General features: G+C 36.0%; 1 protein-coding gene across 10 annotated transcripts in view; it reads left to right on the top strand.

The window, feature by feature from the left end:
- The window catches only part of ANKS1B (ankyrin repeat and sterile alpha motif domain containing 1B), a 427137-nt gene that overhangs the window by 222340 nt on the left and 189837 nt on the right, over nt 1-14960 (top strand). For 8 of the 10 annotated variants that reach the window (XM_054066137.1, XM_054066169.1, XM_054066129.1 and 5 more), the window contains one exon: nt 10552-10658. In XM_054066137.1, the coding sequence (XP_053922112.1) occupies nt 10552-10658 (107 nt within the window). Of the gene's footprint in view, nt 1-10133; nt 10659-14960 lie in introns of those variants that run through there. The other 2 variants (XM_054066143.1, XM_054066149.1) reach the window with 2 other exon arrangements.

The raw sequence follows: 14960 nt of genomic DNA, 5'->3' as shown, positions 1-14960 counted from the left end.
TGGTGAGACTGCACCTCGAATCCTATGTTTAGTTCTGGGCCTCTCACTACAAGAAGGATGCTGAGGCTCTGGACTGTGTCCAGAGAAGAGCAATGAAGCTGGTGAGGGGCCTGGAGAACAAGTCTTATGAGGAGTGGCTGGGGGAACTGGGGTTGTTTAGCCTGGAGAAGAGGAGGCTGAGGGAAGACTTTATCGCTCTCTACAACTACCTGAAAGGAGGTTGTAGAGAGGAGGGAACTGGCCTCATCTTCCAGGTGACAGGGGACAGGACAAGGGGGAATGGCCTCAAGCTGCACCAGGGGAGGTTCAGACTGGATATCAGAAAGAAATTTTTCACAGAAGGGGTTCTCTGGCACTGGCAGAGGCTGCCCAGGGAGGGGGTTGAGTCACCATCCCTGGAGGTATTTAAAAGAGGGGTGGATGAGATGGGACATGGTTTAGTGTCAGATAGAAATGGTTGGACTCAATGATCTAAGAGGTCTTTTCCAACTTAGTGATTCTATGAAATCAAATAAGTCAGTTGTAAATGTTGCTTAAAAACAATATTACTCCCATTACCCCTTGGATTCTATCGGTAGTAAATGGGTCCCTAACTTTTTAATGGATTTGAAAACATTTCTCAGGGTGATAACATCAATGCTGCTATCTACTCTTCCTGACCAATTCCCTCATCTGTCAGACCTGTCTCAGAAGTCACTCAGTTTTACATACTGTATCTTTTTCCACCATGGGGTTGAATACTGCTGACCTATGCCCACCTAGATAGGAGATAAAAGGAGAAACAAAAGTAGACTGCAGACTTCAGAACATGAAAAAAATGGTTTAAAATATTTTTCAAAGTTATTTCCAGTAGGACTGAGGTCTTGTATATTTCTCCAGCGAGCCACAACAGTCCAGGCAGGTGTACTAAGAATTTATGTCTACTCCACAAGGACAGTTTGTCTCTGTTTTACAAAGTTAATGCCAGCATGTTTGTTGGTGTGCCTAAAAAGTTACAAACAGTGCCCTCATTCTATAATGCACTCATAAACATCCTACTGTCATTCCAGAGGTTAAGAGATATTTTTTAGCCATGATAAATGAAATTAAAAGAATGATCAGATTACTTGAAGGTTTTAGAATTCACTTGCTTAAATTCAGCATTTTCCTTGCAGTTTAATCTGAACATTGTGACTACCTAATAATTTCCACCCATGTATATATTAATATTTAATTCACTTGATGTCACTTAATTGAACAGAATTTATTCCTTAAAGCAGAATCAAGTTCAATACCAGCTTAAAAATGTATGCAGAATAGGAATTGGCACCTCAGTGGAGTTAAAAGTACCTGATGAAAAATTAGGCTTTCAGAACCTGTGGCCAGGAAATACTTTAAAGTGAATAGAGTATTCCTATCTTCTAAAACAGATGGTGTGAAAATCATGAAGTGATTACTAAGGGCAAATCTCTAAATCTTTGTTCAATATTCTTGATGAGCTTGCGTGTTGTAGGTATTGCTCTTACAAATATATTAGGGTTAGAGACGTTGTGGCAAGCGAGACTATGACGAAGGTTACCTTTCATAAATTACATAGAAATCTAGTGTACTAAAACTGAATTAATAACATTTTCTTGAATGTTCAATTATTCACTCATATTTCGTTCTTAATCCAGCAGTCTTTAGATTTAAATAGATAAGAATCCTTGAAACCTCACACTTCGAGTAATCACAAGAACATCACATGCTAGTTAAAAATCTTTGGCTTATTATAGAATTTACAGCACACAGAATTGTTTCTAGTTTTAGATCCACCTACAAAATCAAAGTAATTTAGAATATTTAACTAACTAAACTGTATGCATTTGCTTTCTAACCCAGACTGGTAACCTGAGTTCATGATTGTAACACTAGAATCAGTATTTTTTTGTTTCATTGCCCTATATTTGGGAAGATATTGTATTGGAATGCCTTCAAGTCCCTAAAAAAATATTTGCTATTAAGTACATACCAGCTCTACTTCATAACCCATGATACCAAGAACTTCCCAAAATTGATTTTCTACTTTTAGCCGCTGCTGCCTTTAGCTCTTTATTCTAACTTATTGAATTATTACAAAACTGAGGTGGCTGGGGTTAAATTATTGATTGCTAATATGAATTTGCATTAAATGCTATTAACAAAATTTAGTGTAAAGATGTGAATTTTTCTGGTATCTAGTTCTAAAATATATTTATTATTTATTACTTCATGCATGAGTTTAGAGGAATATTTTTTATGAACATTTGATTGTTTTCCTGTTATGGGATGTCATGGATCATCTGAGTTACTTTGTGCTATTTCTGTTTTCTGGTAGACTATTTGAAATATTTTATAGAGCATAATTCCAAAGAATAAATTATCTTGTCAGTACACAAATCGACGTATTTGCATATGAATGTGGTGTCCATATAGACACCAGTCATTCCTCTCAAATTTATGCAAGTAAAAATCCTTGTTCATGAAAGTTTTCAAAGAGTGAATAGCAAGGAATGTAGCTAAACAGCTCTAGATCAGAATTTAAGAGAATAACTTTAGGTGTTGGTTTTGTTTACTAAACCAGCTCTAGTTTTGATCTTGTTTGTAATATAAGAAATAGTAGTTAATACGTTACAAAATATTAGCAAACCAGTTTGATGAATACACTTCCAGATAAACTCTACCTGTAGGACCACTTGAGTCTTGCTGAGATCCATTAGCCTTGACAAAGGAATGATGAAAGGAATGATGCCTGGAGTATAATCTATTAAACTTGCCCAGGAATTTCCATGTCTATCATTTCAATTTCCAAAACAAAAACCACGGACTAAGTACAACGCCACCAGAGGTGTTTACACTGTCCGTAGGCATCAACATAGATTCCTGAAATAGGACCCTAGGTTCTGTATGTGGGTAGAGGAAACCAGTTCAGAGTTCCTACTCCAGAGGTGGGAGAGTGAGAGTCGTGTAGTCAGCATGAGGGAGCTCGCAGACAGGATGAACAGGGTTTATATAACCTCATCCATATGCAAACAGTCCAGTGAGTTGCCAGAGCTGTGCCGGCATGCCACCCACTCAAGTAATGTCTTTATTATTCATTGAAAGATGCCGCAGTTTTCTTTTGGTGTCGCAGAGCCTGCGTTAGCAGGGGATAAATATTACAGAAGGTGGTTATAGAGTTTTTATGTAATAAAGCAAGTTCCTATCGAGAGCTTGACTTTTTCTCAGGGAGCAGAGAGGATTGATTTTTCCCTAATGGCAGTGAGCTGTGTTCTTATCCATGGAGTGCAGTCCCATGGGGTCTGCACCCCATAATCAAAGGCGGGTACTGGTAATATGCTCTATTGACCACCCTGAGAGTTATGCCTGAGAGATGACTGATGTCCAGGATCCATTGAGAGAACCTAGAAAGGAGCAAAAGGAGATTGGTTCAGAGATAGGAATGGAGACAAGGCTGTAACATGGATTCATTGTCTATGCAGGAAGCAGGGATGACAATAAGACAGGACAAAAGCAACAATGTATGTCTGATGGGGTCCATCCAGCAGACGAACTACTTACAGTGTAGGTCCAGCATCCATCCAGCAATTATGACTAGAGGCAGATTCAGAGACTTACACTGCGGTGGCATTGCTGGGACAGGGACTGACAGCCTAAGGATGAGATGGAATTGGGTCCTGGGCTACGGGCAGGGTCAGGGAGGCCTGGGGAGATGTTGAACACAGATGGCAAGGCCCATTGGTGCCCTCAGAGTACTGATGCCTCTGGTATTTATTCATCATTATAATTTTGTCTTATTAAATCAGTGAAATGTGGTAAGCCATGTCTGATTTATTTATTATTATTTTCTGAGATTTTGAATGTTATAAGAAATAAACAGGTGAGCGGTTTAGTCTCATTTTTCTGTAAAGAACTTCAAGTTACCTTTGCTCTTGTTTAATCATACTTTCTCCAGTACAGGCTTAAAGTATCATCTTTACAATTAGCTACTGGTTTATATTGAAGAGCTAATACATGTAGCAGATATTGTCCCATATCTAATCTATAAAAACGTTGAAGTTAGGATTACCTCAAATACTGAAATCCGCCCTAGTCTCAACTCTAGGCAAATCATAGGGCGTAATTTAATCTCAGGTAAGTAATTTTAAGATGAACATTTTTTACCTGTTTTAAGAGGCTTGAAAAGGGAACTGGGAGAAGAAATAAGTAAAAGGAAAATGGCAGATGTGAAACAAAACGACTGATTGCCGTACCTGCATATGAAGGATGACAAAAGAGCAAATGATCATAACTTACAAGAAGAATAATTGAGATAAATAAGTAGTGCAGAAAAAAAAGAATTATAAAATGAAGCTAGAAAGTACAGGAAGGAGAGAAGGGAATTCACCTGATCAGATGTTCAAAGGAGATAACTCTAAAACATGGTGCATCAAGGGCAAGGGAGCCTCTGAGCCCAACTAGGCAAAAGAAAACAGAAGACAAAGTGCCACAGTGTCTCAGGTTGAATCTGATTTGTAAAATAACCCCTGGAGAAATCCTTAACCTTTCATCATGCATACTTTCAAGATTCCTGTTTCAAAGATATGCCAGTTTACTGCAATCTTAGTGTCATTTCCACAGGACCTTGCAGCAGTTACCAAATCTATGAAACTGCAGTTACCATTTATTTAACGGCTGTATTTAAATGTGAGATATCTCTGTGCAGTGAGTGTTCTGTCAAATCTTTTTTGAACAGTTCTTTCAAAGCAGTGTTTTCTCTGCTACCATTTTGATTGTTTGGTAGTCCAGTGTTGCTTAGCACAGAGTTGCACAAAGATTTGCTCAAATTTCAAATTATTTAAATTTGCTTTCATAGCGCCAGAAATAAAGGGTTGGACTTGCATAGCATTTTTAGCGCAACTATGTATAGTATACGTTTATATAAACACACACACACACACACACACACACACAGAGCTAGGGTACTAGTTTTTCACAGTGGTCTAAAATCTTTACTGGATTAAATAAAATATTTTGACTGGTCATGGTGTCATGGAATTTTTTTAAATTTTTTTTCTTGCTAGACAAAAACAGTGAAAATGATTACTCATAGATGGGGAGTGTAGTGTTACTATTATCCTGTAAAAGTTCCTGAGGCAAGCACAGACCTTGCTCTAAAAATTCTTTTTTTTGAGAAAATGTTAGTAACTTTCATTGAAGCCAGAATAAGGATGTACCCACGTAATGACAGTCTCGAATGGAACATGGTGCCCTGAATCCCAGTCCAGTGGCTGTGCCCTAGAAAATGGGTCTTCTAATTTTCCAGTAAGATCTGTCTCTCATTCACTGAACAGGATGGGTTCTAAAGGAGACTAAATCAGAGCTGCCAAAGCAATCAACTGAACTTGAAAAATATCCTGAGTTTGAAGTGTCTGTAATAAGTATATGTTTCATGATGGAGTAGGTACTACAACTGAGTTGTTCCTGGGTAGATAATACATCAACACTCAGAAACATAAACTCGTAGAAAGGCCAGTGAGGTTCACAAAGTATAGTTCACAGTTGACAGCTAATCTGTCAATTATATGAATTGTCTTTGCTTACTTTGTAGTTATAGTTATTATAGGTACAGTTAGTGTACTTACATACTGGTAATGCAGAGTTATGATACATATTGGTATAAAAATCAGAAAAGAACTGACTTTCCTAGTCAATGAGGGTTGTTCCATTTACTTGCATTAGCTGTGATCTGAATTATTTTTGTCCCTTGAGCCACACATAAGCAATGGAATGTAACCTTTAGATTATAGATACTAGATAGTGTTATTTAAATTCAAGCTGTTTCTATTGATTTTGTTTTGTCCCTATATATGCTATGAAAAATGTCCCTAAAAGTACTTTCAGGAAAATATTCAGCATTACCAAACAAGATCATCCAAAGTGGCATCATCATCCAAAGATCTAGGCAGCTGATGAAATTGCAGATTTTATGTAAGGCTTTTTAGTGTTTTATGAAAAAGGTCATTTAAAATCTAAGCATTTTGAGTAGCCTGACAATATATCTGAAATGCATAAGATAAAGCAAAACCTTACATGTGCTTCTTGGAACCTACTATATTTCTCCCATAATAAACTTTATTTAATTTTGTTGTTCTGCGGAATGTTAGGCATAGTTTGTCTCGTATAACATACTGCTCCTAGCTAGTCTTACCTCCTTTCCAGGAGGATTAGATTAGTTTATTCACTATAACACCCTGTCACGCTAACTCTGCTGTAGAGCAAGTTCTGTCACAATATTGAGAGTTAACTTTATTATCCGTTTCAAATCAAAAATACAAAGGGGAAAATGGTATCTCATTTAGTGTTGGACAAGGCTGAAAGCTTTAATTAAAAAGTTTACAGTACTTACTCTAGCATTGATTTCTTCTCCAGCTTAGTTAAACTGGCTGGCAACTTTGAAAGAATTATGCTTTCATATTGAGGTACAGTCTCCATTCAGAAATTTCTTAGTCAGTGTCTACTAAAATTCTCCAGATTTTGATTCCTTTATACCAGAAGTGTTTAGCAATGTTCAACAGCTATTGAGCTACCTAAGAAAATGGTTTATAGTAATCCATTCATGATGACAGAGAGAGCATCCTCTACAAATAATCACTGAATTTCTTTCTTTTCCTGACTATAAAAATAAAAGAAAAATAATAAATAAATTAATAAATAAAAAATCCACATTAACAGAAAAGACAATGAAATAAAAGAGATCTTAAATTCCTTCACATTCAGAGCAAATCTGCCTTACAACATGTTTTAAGTCATGTGCTCTCTGAGATCACAGATTCACTCAATTCCAAAACCCACAGTAAAGATATTCTGAGTCTTATTGGGAACGAGACGTCTTGTAGAATTTATCGTATAGCATACCAGATGGCATCTTTCTTGCAGACATCTCTTCAATGTTCTTCTTCTATTGCCTTGGAGAAGATAGAACCAAATATTTGTATCCCTGTAAGAGAAGTGACAGTTTTCCTATGCAGGAATAGGTCCATCTTTTTTTGATTGTGATATCACGGAGGGATTATCAGGGGATTTATGTTCTTTGAAGCCATAGGAAAGCATAGTATTATGTAAATGTGTTGCAGTTGAGACCATCTCCTACAGTTTGTATGATATTTTCCAATATCAGGAGCAGATTTAGGCATAGGCAAAGTAGGCACTGCCTGCAGCCGCACACTGATGGGACTGGCACTGAATCATAGACTAGCAAAACGAAGAGACAGCCTTCTAGTCTCAAAGCAATAGCACCTTTTTCAGGTTTCACTTGCCCTGGCTTGGAAAAACTGTCCAAGGGGTTCCCCTAAGTCTCCTGGATGGGCAAAGCACAAGGAGATTTAAAGAGCTGCAAATTCCCATAATGAAAGACTTAATCCCTTATGCCCTAATCCCCACATTTTGAGCTCTGTGCATTCCTTTGCCTTTATCCTTTGGCAGAAGGAAGGGGGAGGTGTCGGGAGGGGGAGCAGGAAGTCTTGCAGATATCCAACAATTTATTTTCTTTTCCTTTGCTGGGCAGCCTTATGTTTTGTTGATTGGCTCAGACATGTAGTTATACTGGCAGGAGACAGAGTTGGAGGACAGTGCATACTGAGACCAGCAGTACTATAATCCACCAGTCATGGGCCATGGAGATAGACACAATACCAACAGCAACATGAGGAACTGTGTCTGGTGAAGTGCTTAAATACTGATTTTTGCCTACACTGTTCCCAGGCATTGAGCCAAACGCTTCTCATCATCTGCAGCATAATGTTCGTTCTGGTTATAGTAAGCTAAGGAAGAAGAAGTTTGACCATGAAATCGGTATATTGATTATTGGTTGTGCGTTATTGTGGACAGAACATTTTTGTTGTTGAGGGACAGAAGATGCAGAGACTTTTGTGTCAATGCATGTTTGGGAAATGCAGGAGTCAATCATGCATGGGCCTTTCAAAGAGAGGGATTATGCTTCATTAGTTCTCTTTCCAATACCAATTTGTCTGCTTATGGGGAAAAGGGAAAGACAGACTCAGAAATTCTATCACTTAAGGAAAGTTCAGCAAGGATTTAATTTTTGTCTTTTTTTGAGATAATTTGCTCTCAGTTTTTCCCTGAAGAGCTTGCCAAGCCTTTCAAATTTGCTTAGCCAAGGGAAGTCCACTATATTTCAACTCAACATAGCCTGCCCTCTGCCCTACAGCTATGACACTGCCTGGGCACAACCCTGAAGGGGTCATGTTCCATCTATGTACAAAGATATTGATTCACAGTAGAAAGAATTCTGCAAAATACAGAAGATGTATAGACAGGTGTCAACAAATACATTATTTCTGTGAGTCCTAGATTCCTATCAATTTGGTTTATCTACTTTCTCTGAGAAAAAGTGAATTATCCATTAATCCATTCCAAGTATATTTAGCTACTTCTGTATATTTTACTCTTACCAAAAATATACGCTCTATATGGCATGTATTTACATGTTATTGTTATTAAGTGTTTGAGAAAACTCCTAAAAGTTTCTTCAGGAACTACAGATTTACCAATGCCTGATAACCTTCAGCTCTTTGTTGAGACACATAATGAGTCTTTCATTCTTGATGTAGTAACAAATCAAATCAGTACGAAAAACTGAAGTAACATAAGATATAGTGGACTTGTTTTAGGCAACTTTCCAACCACATGAAAGCTCAACTAAAATTACTCTAGAAAGTCATTATGGACTTCAGTTTGCATGAGATGATCCATGAATCGAAGCAGCAATATTGGAATGAAAGCTCATCCATTTTCAGTCCAAAGACTAGTCAGGTTGCAATCAAAACTCTTATAATATTGTTAACTTTAAATATCCAGTGAAATTTAGAATTTGTTCTGGGACTGCTGGGGGAGCTCTGCATGTCACTTGCAGTAACTTTATATCATAACTTGTCGGTCAGACTGTAGGTCTGGATTTCTACAGAACAGATTTCCAGCCACAATACCATCAATCCTAAATGAAGCCTTTAACAGTCATCTATAATTTTCTTATCCCTGGAATTAAATTCCTCCTTAGAGGTGGTCATTACTTGAGATTCACAATGGACAAGAAAAACAAAGGGAATGAATTAATTAATATGTTCAATAAATGAAGTTCTACTGGTCATGATTCTTCTTAGGTTTGTACTCTAAATATACCCATTTTCTGCATTTTTTTGCTAAATCCTCTGATCTTGTTATGAAACACAGAAGTTTAGTAAACATTCCTTTCAGAACAAAGGTATAAAATATTTCATCTTGAAACTGTTGGAGAAAATTCATCATGAAGTATTTTGTTTCTTGTGCAGAAAATGAACTTTGCTTTCATTTTGAATTCATATTTTATTTTTTGTTCCAGTTATAGTTGATAAAATATACACTGTCTCTAGAGATCATGTAAATCTTATCTGTCTGCCTGTTAACATTCATATTTTTATAAGAAAAGGGTATAAACTTAAAATTTTATTTAGCAGAAATTTCTTTTAATTATTCATTTGAAATGGTGACCTTTTCAAGTTGAATTATTGTATGTTGGCATGAAGGTTTTCTTGTGTCTTATAATATTTTACGGTTGAAGAAATCATGCAGATAATCTAATTACTTTGACTAAAATTGTTGTGCCATTTATGTCTTTTGCTGTACTACAAGAGAGAAACTGTGAAATGTATTCATTATCGATTCATTAAAGGGTTTTGCTATTATATAAGCAGAGATGCAGACCACTACCGATCTTGTATTAAAAGAGAAAAGAGGAAAGCATAGTAAACTGTTCCACAGGCTATGGTTTATGTATTACATTTCTTAATGTCTTATGAAACGTAAAAAATCTACAACAAACAGATATGTAAAGCGTAACTGGTATGAAGATTCTATTCAGATTTAAGTGCTCTGGGTTGCTTTTGAATCTTGCTATTTTCTGCATTTGTTTTGACTGCTCTCATCATTCAAGATTGACGCTTGGATGGGTGTGTAGGAGGAAGCAGCAGCAGCAGGCTTACAGCTTGCAGACAAAAAAAAAATCTGCCTTATCTGATGGCTATTATTGAAAATGCGAGGTGTAGCCTAGGCTGGGTAATGAAGGGGAGAGAGCGAGGGGGAGCAAGAAGCATGGAGCTGCATACTGATGAGTGTAGGAGTACTTGATAAAAAGAATTCTTGCTGCTGGCAGTGCATTGCTCATTGTGGAGTATTCCAACAATCACATATAACGGAGAACAGCTTAGCTGACAGCTTGATATGCTTCTTTTTTTTTTTTTTCCTACTGTATGACGTACTGGTCTGTAGTAAAGATTAATAACTAAGAAATGTAGAGCTAGGATCAGATCTTACGCTGCATACTGCCCTGTAAACTATGTTTTACTTCTGACTTTTCTGCTTGCTGAAAACATCAATCTGTCAAGCTGGCGGGCTCCTTTGATACCAACTTTCCCAGGAACACAATGTGGCAATGCCACCTCTCAGCCCAGGACTACCGCTATTATCCAGTGGATGGTTATTCGTTGCTTAAACGCCTCCCTCTTCACCCTCCTACAGGACCCCGATGCCCTGTCCAGACAGTGGGACAATGGTTGGAAAATATTGGGCTACCTCAGTATGAAAACCACTTGCTGGCTAATGGATTTGACAATGTGCAATTTATGGTAAGAAATCTTCTGTGCATAGCTGTCTATATACACCGTAGCTGCCTTTTTTTGTCTGTCTCTTATATGCTCATAAAAACCTTAAAGCTATTCTGCATTGCACTAAGAAGATCGGTTTAGTGTTTCACTTTTCTGTGTCTAGCTAAATTAATGTATGAACTGTCCTTGTATAAACTCCCACAATATACATGTTACAAAATATTCTAGCCAGAAATATGGCAAGGGAAAATCTGAATATTAAGGTTTTCTGTCTCCCTCATCAATCTTCAGATTTAAAGAGAAATATGCACAGTTATTTTTATCCATTGGAGGATTTTCACAATATGTAAAGGCTGTAAACACTCTTATCTGCAATACATCATATTATTACTTATATTTAAATATTAACAGCATTGAAATAATAATTAAATATCATGCCATGCCATTCTTGCATTGAGAGGTATTTTAACACCAGAAAATTATTCAATAAAGTGTGCTCCCTCTGCAATTGATTCCGGATGTCTCAGTTAAATGTTTTTGCATCTTAGATAATCAGGCTATGGGATTCACCTGTTGAAACTTATACTCTGTGTGGAAAAGTAATGCATTCCTTATCATGTTTCAACTGTAGGCATTTATCAGGAACATACAAATGAAATAAAATTTTATGTACTTCAGAATTTACAGTATTGCCATGTGACGCAAAGCAATATAGAGCTGTCATCCACAAACTTTCAATTGAAATGAATATGGTCAGTAGAAAGAGAAGCTTACTTGTAAAATTATTACATAATCTCTTTTCTACCTGCTTCAGTATTCCCATTACGTGAACCTCTTGCAAAAATCCTGACCACATTTCTTATAAAGTATCAGAGCTTAAAATATTACTAATCAAGCCTTTTTAAAGATTTTTGTAGTAACCATGTATATCTTAGAACAGTTCTAACTTTTCATAACTTACACCTGGAGTATAAAAACAAGAAGTGAAACAGCTTGAATATTATGACTCTAAAATCTTTGCAAGTTATGTTTTTCCTATTTAATTTCTTTTGCCAACTTTATTCTATGCCTATGGGTTATTAATTAAGGCAGAGATCTCTGCCATTTCCCCATTATAACATTGTAGACATTTCCTACTGTTTTTACATGGCTGCCATGTGATCTTTTGCTTATATCAGTAAAAAATATTAGAATCTTTACCCTTAAAATAGCCTTGAAAACAAAGCCACAAGGGCATGCTGTCAGCCCAGCAATGTAAAAAAAATAATTCGAAAATGCATTTCAAGCTCAGTTTCCCAAAATGTAACAACATATTCTTATCTATGTTGTACCATTAGTTACATAAGTAGATGATGGTTTCATCTTAAAGACATTACTGAAGAAAAATTTTCACATGAGGTTGGTAGGTGGCATAACAAATGCAGAGGGGTACTCCTACCACAGGTAAATGAGGAGCACGAGAGAAGCCCAAGAAACTGTTCTGGAGGGCTTTCCAGTCATCCTCTGGCTCTGGAGGGGCCTGAGCCGCTTTCTGGGGGAATTCATGAGACTTCCATTTCCTGTGTCTCTTATTAGAATACTTATGTAAACCTACAAATTGTATATGAGATTCTATTATCCAATATGTAAATCGAACTTTCCAGGTATCAGGCAGATTAGTTATGCCTGCATACTTATGTGTTAGCTAATGTTTTCTGGTCATTTTAATTTAGTCCTTTTCTGGACTAAAGTGGTTCTTTCTAAAATATATATCACATATGAAATACATACTTACTTTTAATTGTGGTTGTGGTAGCATGCATATATGAATGGAAGATTAGACTCTTAAATTCAATGATTAAGCAAAATGCTGGAAAAGTGCCTAGTAATAAAAGAATACATAATTTCAGTAATTTAATAATTCCTAATTTATTGATTTCACACTGTTCATGCTGTTATATATTTCAGTTTTTGTTTATACCAGAAACTGAGTAATGCCCATATTTTATTGGAAATAAAAATGATTAGAAAAGACCAATTTCTTTGTATAGTATTCCTTTTAATATATCATCATTATGTAAGGAAGGTCTCTCTTGAAAAACACACATTGAAATTTTTATAATATCATCACTTCTATCCAAAGTGTTAAAGATAAAATTAAAATTGGAAAATATATAGGAAAATGAGAGAACAAAGACCTGCTATGCTAAAAGAGAAAAATCCGATTACTCCAACTTAAATATGTTGCAGTTCTCCTTAATATGAGAGAACTGCTTTACCTTCATTAAAGTGGTTTACATATCAAGCTATATTTTACAATCTTATTAAATTAAGTGATTCAGATAGTTTAGCTACTTTACTTGAATGCAGTAAAAATCAGTTAAGCATATTTATTCTTAATTCTATACCATATTCCTGCTTTTGTTTTTCTGGAAGCACATTTTGACCTGCATTTATTCATTCTGTTGCCTAAGCAACAACCATCACACTCCTATTAAGTATGATTTAGTAATACAGGTCTTACTAGATGTTCAGAACAGGAGAGGGAATATCACAATGATATAATTAACGTCCATGGAATAACATACATCTGAGAACAAATAATATATGCTATTTATACTACTCTTAACAGCAAAATTCTATTCATTGATTCTAATAAAAAGGTGGTTGTCCGATAAAAAGATTTCATGGTTAATCATTCATTAGATCTTAGAAATTAACTCCTTGTGTTTAGTCTCTCTTGGGCATTAGGAAAGTTATTCACTAGGCGGTGTTTAGAATTAGGAAGACGTGTTCATGTTACCTGAAGTTTATGGACTTTACAGTAAGAAAGAGCCTGTTTCCTTTTACTTTATAGTATGAATGTTTTTCCGTAGTTCATCAATATGCATGTTTTAAAAATTTATTGAAATATAATATTTAAAAATCAGTTGTGCTCTCATGAACTACTATATTCCTACTTACAGCATGTTTGTGCACATAGCAAGTGAAATTCCCGCCTACTCTTAGCGTCATGCAGGAATGACACTTGCATAGTGTTTAGTAGGCCCAAGTTAGACTTGGTCCCAAGGCTGGTTTATGTCTGCTTGTGGTACTGGAATCATACTTGAATATCTGTATATATATATATATATATATGCAATCATTATTAACATATATAATTTGTTTTATAATAGGCTGCAATGTCTTTCAGATGTAAAAACTTGTGGTGACTTTGTGCAGGGATACTCTACATTTGAAGATGCAGATGAGACTGCAGTTTCATGATGCAAAGACTACTTCATAGTTAAACTAATCCTAAAGCACAAGAAAACAATTAGATCAGTCATAAATTGGAGTATAAAAGCTAGATATAAACAATAAGGATAACTAATAAATCACTGAACTTTTTTTTTTGATGCATATAGCCCATGGATATCCCTGGGACAAGCTATAATCTTTACACAGACCTGGAGGCCTACTTAACTTAGTAAGGTCAGAAAAGATATTGCAGAGACAGATGAAAAATATTCAGTTTTGTGAGGTCACTAGATCTTTGCATGCAGCTTTCTACAACTCTAGAGCTTCATCAAAGACTTCATTCTGGTTTGACAGAGATAAAAGCAGTTCCATCAAATCACTGCCCAGTGGGAGCTAGTTCTGATTAGGGACTGCGTATGACTATCTGTTTATAGGTTTTTATAATCTTTTAAGATATTCTGAAATTTTATCACTTGCTTAATATTGCAATTTGATGAAGATAATCTCTCTTAGAAATATCTGTAAAATATTGTGTGAGAGAAATAGAGGCCAGGCAACCAAAGTCAGTTAACAGAAAACTATAAAGTATATTATTATACTGTTGTAATAATAAAATATTTCAGTAGTAATAGTTAATAACCTTAATTGCCATTAGACACTAGACATTCACTGCTGCTGTGAATTTGCAGACATGCACCACTATGCTTTCAAGTGCTTGAAAGGCTTGCATTGCCTGAGGATCTAAGTACTGCCCAAGTATTTTTTTAACCTCTCTTTTTCACTGTTGAGAAACTGAGGCTTAGAGTGACTGCAGGGTGGAATTTAAAACTGCTTATACACTTAATATAAGATGCTCTGGTTCTTAAAATAGCTACTAACATGATGCTTAATAGGTCAATTCAATTGCTTAAACATAGGCATTTAGTACCAGTTGAGATACAGCAGGGAATTCAGGAGATCTAGACAGGGATGACAGACATTACTAGGGACAAGAGACAGCCAAACCCTTTGTAATTAGCAGCTGAAGTCCAGCTGGGACACTACCAAACATCTCAGATGGCTCTAGAGTTCTGATGCTTATATTGTAGGTCACATAGAGCTTGT

This window comes from Cuculus canorus, chromosome 1, assembly GCF_017976375.1.
Source record: "Cuculus canorus isolate bCucCan1 chromosome 1, bCucCan1.pri, whole genome shotgun sequence".
NCBI lineage: Eukaryota > Metazoa > Chordata > Aves > Cuculiformes > Cuculidae > Cuculus > Cuculus canorus.
Note: the sequence above shows the minus strand (reverse complement) of the source record. Positions and strands in the feature narration are given on the sequence as shown.